The sequence below is a fragment of the Phasianus colchicus genome, chromosome Z (genome assembly GCF_987193195.1).
Source record: "Phasianus colchicus chromosome Z, bPhaCol1.hap1.1, whole genome shotgun sequence".
NCBI classification, from domain to species: Eukaryota; Metazoa; Chordata; class Aves; order Galliformes; family Phasianidae; genus Phasianus; species Phasianus colchicus.
The window spans coordinates 51,719,960-51,731,556 of NC_143476.1; the positions used below are offsets into that span (position 1 = coordinate 51,719,960).

At 45.6% G+C, this 11,597-nt stretch overlaps 1 protein-coding gene and 1 long non-coding RNA gene across 6 annotated transcripts in view; both read right to left on the reverse strand.

The window, feature by feature from the left end:
- The window catches only part of NTRK2 (neurotrophic receptor tyrosine kinase 2), a 208,961-nt gene extending 199,132 nt beyond the window's left edge, over positions 1–9,829 (reverse strand). For 2 of the 5 annotated variants that reach the window (XM_090130702.1, XM_090130703.1), the window contains exon 1: positions 9,036–9,824. In XM_090130702.1, the coding sequence (XP_089986828.1) occupies positions 9,036–9,244 (209 nt within the window). In that variant the 5' untranslated portion in view covers positions 9,245–9,824. Of the gene's footprint in view, positions 1–9,035 lie in introns of all 5 variants that reach the window. The other 3 variants (XM_090130701.1, XM_031602421.2, XM_090130704.1) reach the window with 2 other exon arrangements.
- LOC149912980 (uncharacterized) lies at positions 3,305–4,536 on the reverse strand. The gene is made up of 3 exons (XR_016462212.1): positions 4,418–4,536; positions 3,745–3,785; positions 3,305–3,359 (listed from the first exon to the last, which is right to left on the reverse strand). It is a non-coding gene; the product is annotated as an uncharacterized LOC149912980 (long non-coding RNA).
- Positions 9,830–11,597: the final 1,768 nt, after the last annotated feature.

An 11,597-nucleotide genomic window follows, 5' to 3' on the forward strand; every position in this document is an offset into this window, starting at 1 on the left:
GCATTATAAGTACTTTGCTAAAGCTTTCCAGGGGTACTCTGCTCTTCCACATCTACAGTCCCTTCTTTCTCTTATCATACTTATTTCTCTTACTTTCTCTGTCCTGTATTTCTCTTCATTTTAATTGGCCGATATTTCGAATTTACAACTTTTTCCTAAAAATAGCACTTTTCTTCACTTGAAGCATCCTATTTTTCACTTAATGCAAGTAGTTTCTTACTTGCACTGTTTATATTAGCATAATGATGTATTTGTTACACTGTCTGAACACGTGTCAGGATCCACAATATTTCTAACACTTGTGCTGACTGCTATGTTACAGCCTCTTTTTCCATAAATTTCTGTTTCTGAACTTGTCCAATTTGACTTTCAGAAAATCCTCCCATGCAGTGATACACACAAACCACTGTACTGTGTCTTCCTTCAGGTTTCTGTTCGTATTTCTGTTTATTCTGTTGCTTGACCTATACATATTGCCTTTGCTAAAGTGAGATCAATCTGACTTAACACTGCATTCATTTACTTTATTGTTACACTTCAGCAAAATCTACTCTTTTCTAAGTGTCAATTTTCCATTTTGACATTATTTCTAGTCTTTAATCAGCTTCTTTGCTGTCTTCCCTTCAAATTATACTTTTGCTCTTCATATACCTCTTTCACAGGTAGTGTTGAAAGACTGGTCTTCCACAGTTTTCCTCCAAATTCTTCAATATTTCTGCAAACTCACCTTCTCCTTATCCACCACTACTTTCATAGCATCCTTCCATTATCTTCTGTCCCTGCCATTGCTTAGGAGTAGATCAACATTTTTCTCATCTGTCAGCACTTTGTTCTTAAGGCTCTTGCAACCACACCACATTTCTGCACACACCTTTCAGTGTTCCTGCAGTCTACATACCTTGAGCACATCCCTTTCCCAGGATGGATGAAGTGTTCAGCTGCAATTACACAAGCAGGTGTCAAGCAGACATTTTGCTAATATCCCCAACTTTTTAGGACTCTCATCTCCTAAGTCTTTCACTTCAGATAACTTTTGTGAAGAGGAAAACTGCTTTATGCTAAATTGCTTATTGTAGGTCATAACAAGAGACAGAAGTATTCTACAGCAGACTAATTCTGTCCATATAACCAGACCAAGCCAACAGAAGGACTGAGTGCCCTGTCTCCTTGCAGATAGAATGCCATGGAGGGCTGGGAGAAGTGTTCAAGGCAGGGAAGATCAATACAATCTTTCTTCCACCTACTCTCACTTCCAGGACAAGTGGTATAGTTCTGCAGCTGTGCCACCTAGGTCCACATCCACCAAACGACACACGCTCCAGGCAACAAGGCAGCCACTGCACACAAACACAGTGCAGCAGCTGCAGTGATTTCTAAAACTGAAGGAAAAACAAAAAATAAAAACAAAAGAAACAGAAAAGCCTGCAGAAGTAGCATCCAGCTTTAACATTTCTTTCTAGTTAAGTGCCTTAAAGTCACATGCAAACTTGTGCCAATTCAAAATGTTTGTAAATTTGTTTGAAAAGTTTAATGTTTTGTATACATATGTAAGTATGCAATACACTGTATTCAAAAGATATCTACATTCCTTCCACTTTAAATTGTACAAGTAAAATACTTCATTGTATGCCTAAGTTCACTAGTTGGTCCCACTAAAGTCAACAGAACTGCTCCCAGGAGGAGAGTAGTGTGTTCACCAGGTGACGACTACTGTACACATAACATGTTCAAAAGACAGTTTATTAGAAATTAGGAAGACGTGAGTCTGGAGGAGGAAACAGGAGATGAATAAGCAATATCCTGTTCACCTGCCTATACAGAATAAAATGGAATTTCACCCTCTTGAACTAGACCCATAATCACCAAATAGGTTCTGTTGATTTAAAAATCAGATCAAAAGCCTGTCTGTGTGAGGTAGCAGGCCACAAGCTGGGAAGAAATGATGAATATAATTGTCCTCTATGGTCCAGAGCACTGGGTTCAATTCTTACCTCTTCCTAAGGGAAGTCTCTCAAAGGACACCATACCATAAGGCAACCTGAGAGGGGGCAGCCTCAGCCCTACCTGTTTGTGCTGCTCCCCTTTCTGCTGTAACTGAATTCTCTGTGAAGCAGGAACAGGACCAAGCCTTCCCACTTAACAAACAAGCACTGTGGTCATTTAGCTAAACAGACTGTCCTCTCTGGCCCAAAAGCACATTCAAATGCTCCACATCAAGTAAGGCAACTCAGACAGGAAGAACTGAGGCAAATCCACATCTGTATGCCATACAGGACAGTAGTTACAATGCTGACATGCAGGACCCAGGTTCAGACCTGCACTCCGCTTCAAGCTGTGCAGTCCCAGCATGCTTCATGGAAGAGGTTTGCTTGGGCCACGCAGACATCTCACTCCACAGCTTGACGCTCCTTGCCGGAGGAGTAGCTGTGCTTTTCTGCTCACCTTGCTGAACCAAGTCCCCCAGGTTCTCTGCAGAGAGTGGAGGCGGGGGATGCCTCCATCAGGTAATTCGCAGCTGGAATCTAATTTGGCCTCCTGAATCACTTCCTGGAAGAAGCAAGCTCTCCACTGCCGGCAGGAGAGCTGCCAGATGCATTAAGGACCTTCACTGCAGTCTGCAAGGAGTCGCCAGATTTTAAACGCTGCAGCCTGGGACGTTCCCAGACATGCTGAGCAAGTCCAGCGCGTGACACTCACAACACATGCTGTGAAGTCTCTCAGTGCATGCCCGTCAGTCTGACATGCCCAGTATGCGCACTTGATTTATCCACATACGCTTGCTGTGCTGTCTGGCATTTAGAAAATCAGACAGTTGTTGCAAAAGAATGGGAAAAAGTCACGTCCTATACGCACTTCATATGGGATAAAGCATCTGATTGTGTAATATGCACTGCACTGGATATCTGCTGAATATGGCCCTAATTATTTTTACATGTAGGCTCAGAAATAAAAAAGTAAAAATAAGTCAACAAATCTAGAACTGAGAGATTTCTTTTGGGTCAGACGTCAAACCATGAGGAAAAATGGTGAACTTGCTTGGGCCGAGGCAGAGCTCCCATGAAAGCCCAGGAGTACTGTCCTTTCAGTGATGTTCCATTTCTGCAATGGACTGACTTTGATTAAAGCATTATCCCTTTATTTAAACATCAGGTGGATGTAGATAGTGGGCCATGTATTCTCTGTGGATCCAGCACAAGCTTCTGTAGTGACTGTAGGTACCACTATTTTTCACACTGGAAGAACTGTTTAGGTTTTTTTCAATAAAGAATTGGTGAAAATTTGAAAAGTATCCTTCTAAAACACTCAGTCTTGGCGTCCTATTGATTCAGCGCATGTAGTCTTCAGAGGGTAAGAACATGCTGGGAAGAAAACCCCAGAGAAACATACATCAAGTAAGGCAGTAATAGGCCCCTTCTGTCCTAAAGGTAAAGCGAGTAGGAAAACACCTGAAAAAAAGTTACTGCCATCCTTCCCTTATGTCTTCTACTCAGCCTTGGTGGAATATCAGCTCCGTCAAGTTTTGCCATTGACTTTAACAAGGCCTCATTTGAGCATCACCTTTCCCTTAAATAAAAGGCATCAAGTCAGAGGACCTTGCTGGATTAGAATCAGTTCAGTTTGGTTCAAGTCACATCATTTAGAGATTAGAGATTAAAATGCCTTGGGCTTCCCTGCTCTACTTTCTCCTAGCTCTGCAAAAGGTGTATTTCTTGAAGCCTTGTCTGGGAACCAAGAAATACTGACCTGAAATTTGATCTTCAGGAATACATCCTGGCAGTGACTACCTAAGTCAGAAACAAGAACAGATGAATTGGTATGAAATATATTTAATAGTTCCAACTATAACTTCTGCTGATAATCAACATTCTGTGCAGGTCATGTTCTTCCAGGAAATTTTTTAAAAATTGCATATTCACAACAGAATCTCCATGACATGGCTTCTTTCCCATAAGTGCATTATGGTTCTTCAATGTTATGTTAATAGAAACTCTGTAAGAAACAATATCTCCATATACATATTTCAGTGGAGTTTAAGCTTGGTTTGCTTTATGTGGTTTCTGAAAATATGGGCTCACTCTCAAAAGTTGAATTAAAGTGCATGCCCAATATATTTGATTTCTATAGCACCTCTGTGCCTACATACATTACTATAAAAAGATCTTAGCAAACACAAACAGTGTGAAGTAACAGAGCAGTGCAGGCATATGGCTTTCAAACGTCTGTAAATTTATTTCTCCATTTGAAATAATGTGAATTAATACAATCAGTGCTCCACTTTTTAAAAGACAGCTTTCAAAGAGAGGCTTTTGAGATTTGACAAGCTAAATATACTTTTAACATCAATAAGTATTGAGAGGGTTTTTTGGGTTTTTAGAGTTCCCTGCTCCATTTTTCATCGTTCGTAACTCTTCATTACCTGCTACACACATCCAGCTTGGGCAAGGAGATTCTGCTAGCCACCGTCATCGATGTGTTGTTAGACACTGCCGCAGTGAGAGATGACAAACAGGGAGGAAAGAGAAACGTAATCCAGAAAGATTTTTTTTCCCTCTTACTTGACAACAAAATCCAAAATGTAGAAATAAGGCTCTTGTTTAGTTATATAAAAGTTTTTATTTTATCATGATTTGAGATCTAAAATCTTGCTATGCTGCTGTCCCCCTTTCACTTTCAGCATTAAAAACAACCACAACAACAAAAGCAAAAAACTGAGAAATCCAGAAAATGCTCTCCTAACCATATCTGAGGCTGGACTGCCCAGCCCTCTGTTTTCCCATCAGTAGCGGAGGAAATGTAAGCCTCTTGAAAACAGCATATTCAAGAGTAAAGTCTTGAATCCAAAGAAATGGCCTTCATTTTCATGTATAAATCTCAAACATCTTTTAAAACTCAAACGACCAAAGGCAGTGTTTTGCCAGCCCACTCCTACACAAGGCTGAACACCTCCTGATGGATGCTGCACCCACCCAGCTCGCCTCAGCCTGTTGGAGAGAGCCTCTGCCAGCCCCCAGAAGCCCCATCTCTCCTTACCAACCGGAAAGACAAGGAATAAAACATGCCATAGAGAAGGTGACCTGCAAGCAACAATACCCAGCATATACAAAACCCCTTGATTTGTGATCTTTTGAATGTTTTTAGAGTCTGGAAATTAAAAAACTGATTTTCACAATGCTTACTTTAAACTTACCCTAACCCATCACCTAAAACTTTAAAGAAAGATGAGAAAAAAGTGACAAATTCCTAAAATGAGCTATTATATCACCACTGTCCAAAACCCCTTTAATAATTTGTAGCCCAGTGTCTTGTATTTTACTGTGTAACTCCAAGCCACTAGAAAGAGCTTTCCAATCCAGCCAAGCCACGTAACACTGCAGAGCCAACAGTTCCTTTGAGGAAGAAAAGGCTAGGAGCTGAGAAACCTTCTAGATAACTTTACATTATATTTAATCTACAATGGTCTAGAAATCTAAAATGAAAGAGACCCAAAATACCAACAGCACTGAGCTTTAGATGAATTTCAATATGCCTTTTTTTTAGCACAAGCTCACGTGACTTGTTAAATAATTTACTCTATAAATTACTTATCCTGTCTTATTTATTAACAATTCTAGAGTGCTTTATATAACTGCATTAGTAATTTACTTTGTGGTTTTGAAACGTACGCAATACACAATCACCTCTCTCTTTTACAAGGCAGGCGCGAAGAAGTCACCTGGTATTTTGCTGGCATGCAATTCTTCCTGACACACACCAATTAATTTCAAATTCCATTTACCTGAATAATCATAAGTCAACATATTAATGACTTGATACAAGAAACTAGGCCAGGAATATACACTAACAGTGCAAGGAGTTTCTTTGAAATCAAGATCTATGAATTGTCACACATGCTGGCATATACTAACAATACACGTTTCTTAATGAGAAAGTATCAGAGTGATCCTTCCACAAAAAGTCTTGAACACTTTTGATGCTAGTAATTTACTACCTACTAATATTCTTGCTCCAGTGATCTCAGTAAGGACTACTTATCTGCTTTAGTGCCTGGATTTAACAATGCTCACACACTTGTTCTGCTCTCACCACTCTTGTTCCTCAGCTCTTAGCATGAGCCTCAGTGACTGATATCACTGTTTTAATGCGGGGCTTCACTTTGGAGTACCATTTATCTCCAGTAGCATCAGCGCTACCAAACAATTATTATGATTGAGCTCCGTTTTGATGAGCAGTTTTAGCACTGGCATATGCTTTCCAGATCAAGACCAGCCCATGTCAGCATCCTAACAAACAAATCCAAAACCTTACTAGAGGCAGAGCATTTCCAGAGTCTGTCTCTTATTCCTCAGAATGAGAAAACTTGCAAAACAACAAGGAAGGGAAAGAGTGAGAAAGATGACTAAGAAAAGCACCAGGCAGAAATACTCCTATGCCCTCCCACACTGAGTTGCAGCAGTCGGGCTTCACATGGCTGATGCAGAAGTGTTCTAGAGGTCTTTCTGCTGATTTCTGTATATTTGGATGCAGATCCAAGCAGGGATATAGTTACACTTGGACTGGGAGGAGTGGGTTAATTGGGCTTTAACCTGCCGTTTGCCTGTGGGCCACTATAGAGAGGAAGCTCCATGCACAGGGCAGTATGGGCACACAGGACTGTGGGTCTGCTGTTCCTACCATCACCAGCCCGTCTCTCTCCCAACTCTCAGGGCCAAGGGGACACCCTGCTGCCCCTCGCATCCTTCCAGCTCAGCAACCAGCCCTCTGCACCATTACAGGGCCACGTGTCCACCTGAACCACATGGTTCTCGCCAAACCTCAGAGTAAGTGGCCCAGGTGTGGGACTTTAGGCAGCTCCTGAGTCAGTGGATGCCTTGCCTAAGATTGCCACATCCACTCCAGTCGAGAGGAAGGCATAAGGGATAAATGGAGGATTGATCTCAACAGGCATGTGAGAAATACACGGAGATAAATTACCAGAAATAGTCTTATGCTCTTCACACTCTTATTCATACTAAAAGTAATTCCACCGGAGATGAACAGAATTGTGCTCTTGTATCTACAGAGCACAAAAAAAGTAAAATCAGGCCTCATATAATGCTTCAGTCTCTTAAACGGGTTTCTTAGCTAGAATAAAGCAGGATATGCAGTGTTAAAAAGATGTTTTCACAATCTGCACCTACCATATAAGAACCACTTCCTCACATATTTACTGTTCACTAAATTCTCACAAAATAATATGATGTCCATTGCAGACCAACTTTTATGTCAACAAAGTCACCAAAGAGCCTTCACGTTCTGTGTTAAAAGTACTCTAGGAAAGACCGTCTTAAATACGTGCCACAGCATCTCCTGAGAAATCCATGAGTCAAAATTATTTTTGGATCACCAAACACGACAACATGCAATGTCACAGAATGATACAGTAAAAACTGAGCAGACTGTAACGACAGCAATGCTGAAAAAAACACAGGACAGAATGAAAGCAAGAAGCACCAGTGCAAAATGACTAGACATGTTTCAAGCTGGTCATGGATGGAGTACAAATTTATGTACACATTTCTTCCACTGGCCTTTTAAACAGAGTTCAAATTCTAGGGGGAAATTGCTGCATTGTCTCCAAATAGGAAGTACAAAGTAATAAGTCCAGGAAAGCCTATGAAAATGAGCGGTGATGCATAGTTCGAAGCAATCTTTTTTAACAAAGTAATCCACTGAATATTAAGTAAGCATCTGAAACAATAACTGCTGTAAGAACTTGGACAAATTGTAGGTCCTAAAATCTACTAAAGATAGGCTACAGAGGAACAGCAGGGATGAAAGCCCCCATTTTTTCCCCTAAACTCACTGGGAAATGCAGCAGACTACAAAGTGCAGAAAGGTAGCCCAAAGGCTATTGAATTAATCTAATATCAAACGACACTTTGTGTAATTTTTGTGTTGGTTCTAAAGAAATCTGAGAAAGAGGAGAAGGAAGTAGAAATGAAACCGCGAGAAATATGTACGGATTTGGGGAAAAATATTCCAGAAGTTTTTTCAATAAAATTGTCACGTGAAAAAAATGTTTGTGAATTTTTGTGAAAAAATCTGGAAACAACGGGGCCCGGGGAAGAAAGAGATGGAAAAAGCACATTTAGAAGGCTTTTCCCCCAGGTCTGTCATCTGCACCCCTGCATCCAACATTTTTGCTCAGCAAGTGTCCTTGTGCCTTTTCTCAGCTAAGGCATGCAGATGACCCTCAGTGCCGGGCTGTCAGAGGATGCAGGATTGAGCAGGAATTGCTACACAACTCCCTTACCAGAATCAACTGCTGACAAGCAGGGATGGAAGCCACACACGGTTGAGACAGAAAAAAACTTTTTGCAGTTTCCTCGCTATTAATGGTCTTCCTAATCCTCCATCACTCGCTAAGAGAGCACCCGGCTCGCTCCCCTGCAGGCTAGGGGCCAACTTACGGAGAAGGGCAAAGCAGGCTCGCACTCCTATGGCTATGGGAGGGGAAGACAGTTTGCGGCTGCCCTTTCTCAGAATATGCCGCATCCCTTCCCTTTCTTTTTTATTTTTTTTTCCCCTAACAGAGAAAGGGTATAAGTGAAGAGACCAGTGAAGAGGGTGAAATCCTGCTAAAGCTCACAGGATTAAACTGGGGGCGCGAAAGTAAAATAAATCAATAACTTAAGACCTCGTCCAATCAATAACTTAAGACGGGTCCGCTGCAGAGGTGCGCTACGCGCACCCCGGGGGCGGTCAGAGCCGGAGGCAACATCGGGCGCCCACCCCGCTCCGCGCTGCTCCGCGGCCGGCAGCGACTCCGCACCCACCTCCCGCCCCGCTCGTGGGGAACCGCATCGCGGCAATGGGGATTTATCATCCCAGTGGGCTCGCAAGGGAATCGCTGGCAAGTCGAGCACAATTAAATCACAGAGGGCTTTCGGGCTCCCAGCCACCGCGGCTGCCCGCGGAACAAGTGCATCTCCGCACGGGGAAGTTGCCCTCCGCCCGCCGCGCCCGGACTGGGGCCGAGGCTCGCCCGTACTTACATCTCGGTGACATTGTCATCCTCGGCGCTCCGCTGCGGCACGGGGAAGGAGGCGATGCCCGGCACTGGCTCCGAGCACCAGATCCGCCAGGAACTGCAGCGACAGGACGCGGGGCAGCCTAGCGCGCCCCGCCAGCAGCCCAGCACCAGGCAGCACAAGCCCCACAGCCGCGCAAGGCCGGGACCTGGCCTCCGCCGCCAGGACACCATGCCTCCCGCTTACTCCAGCGCTGCCCGACGACCTCCTCCCTCAGCTGCTGCCGCCGCCGCTGTCGGGGCACACGCCCGGAGGGAGGGTGCGCAGCCTTCTGCGCCGCGGGCCGGCACCCCGCGGCTGGGGCTCACATGGGCGCGCCGCACCGCAGCCGCAGCCGCCCCGCCGCGGTGCCCGCCCGGGGCTGCGGAGCGGCGGGACTCGAGCGAGCGGGGCTCGGGGTGGCACCTGCCCCGGCTCCGCGGGCGGGTAGCGGCACCGCCTGCCCCCGCGGCGGCTCCCGATGATGCTGCAAAACGCTCCGAGCGGAGCGGTCGGGGCAGGTGGCGGAGGCTGCGCTCCTACCTGCGGGAGCTCGGGTGTCGCTGCCCGCGAGAGAGAGGCGGGCGGGGAAGGAGGGCGCAGCCCTCGGCGGCGGCGAGGCTCGGGGCGCCGAGCTTGCCGCTTCACGCACCGTCTCCTCCTCCCTCCAGCTGATAATAAAGCAGCCCTGGCTCCTGCTCCCAGCCCAAGCCGGGGAGCAGCCGGCAAAGTGACGTGGAGCTGACGCAGAGAGGGGCAGAAACTCCACAAAATGAGCCTGAAATCTGAAATCCAAAAAAAAAAAAAAAAAAAAGGAACAAAAGCAACTAGGGAGGGAGGAGGGTGGGAGGATAAGAGGGAGGGTGCCGAAGAGAGAGATACCAATAGGCAGTCTGCGCTGAAGCCTTCGCTCACTCGCGTGTACAACCACACTCGCTCACACACACATACTCATGCACACTCACGCACCCCTGGGAGATGTGGGACCTCCCCGCCGCAGGTGCGGACTGTGCGCCCCGCATGGCGCCGCCGGGGCGGCGTGTGGGAACACTTTGCCGAGAGGCAGCGGGCAGCTGCCGGGGCGGGGGCGACGGCACCCTTGGGTTCGGGGCGCTAAAGGAGGATGCCTTAAGAGCTCTGGGAGGCGGCAGACGAGCGGCCTTTCTCTTTCCCCAGAACGCCCTGTCCATCCCTCGGCAGCTCAGCAGTCTGGTTCTCGTTCTCCTCTACAAACGTCCCCCCCTTTCTCTCTCCCCCTCCTTCCTCCTCTCTCAGGGTGCGGGTTTTCCGCAGCGATTTCTGCGCCCGGAGCCCGCCGCAGTGGCCGGCGCTGCGCGCTCCGCAGGCGCCACCGCGCGTCCCGCCGCCGCCATAGACCGCGCCCGCGGCCGCCGCCCCGCGGAGCTCCGCGGCACCGGCGGCAATCAGCGCCGGCCGTCATTTACACCGGCTGCCCGCCGGACCCGTGCGGCACCCGGCTATGGGGGCTCCTAGAGCTGGGGGATATCATTTGGTGCAGGTCTGACCTACACGCGTGTCATGTGTTTGCAGATTCAACGAGCGACCGGTCGGGGAAACTGGGGATCGTAGTGTTGCTGTTCTGTCATTTCCGAGTCACTGTTCCTCGTGCCCTGATAAATACCGGGCAGTCACTGCCTCATTGGTTAGCAGACTGCTTGCTTGCCTACATGCCATTGTATTCAAAGATGGTGATGGCCCTTTCTTACTGAATTGCTCGGGCTGGGTATTTTGAAATGAGTACATCAGGATTCCACCACTGAGTTACAGAAAGAATGGTCACAGAATTTTCACTACTAAGATACAGAACAAGTTGTCACTATGCTGTTTAGAAGGTGCTCAGGAATCAATTTGACATGTCACATATTAATTGAGTGAACACTCTGTTCTATTTGCTTTTCTCAGGCTACGGAAAAATACAGTTCTTGCTGGGTACATTCATAGACCTGACACAGTCACCATCAGGGCTGTTCTGCTTTCAAAGAACATCCTGCTAACACAGCTGCAGACATACCTCGCCGGAACTCTGATTCATGCTTCTGTATAGGGCAATGAGTAAAGACTGGAAAAAGATATGTAAATTAAAATAGTGTCAATCAGGTTACCATATTTACGTCAAATTTATTAGAAATCTGAATAAAATGGTTGCACACGTACACGTCTTCTACTCAGAATACAAATCTTTCCTGTCAGGTCCAGCATTCTGTCATTTCTAAATAAAACACAAGAAGGGTTCAGAGAGCCCCAAGCAATAAGAATGTCCTAAACCCACACAGTGCAGCATAAGAATGTGAAAAAATAATAAAAATATTATTCAAGCACAAGATATTTTGTATGTAGGTAACACAACTCTGGAAAAAATTGGGAGGAGGAGGCATTAATTGTTTAAATTTTTCTAAATGGAAATGTTCATAGCAAGTAAGATATAAAAAAAATCATAGGACAATGTTCTAGATGCAGTATTGGTTGGGATTTTTAAAGGATTTGGATAAAAGTGTTTAAGGAGGAGAAGAGACGGGAAGATTAATA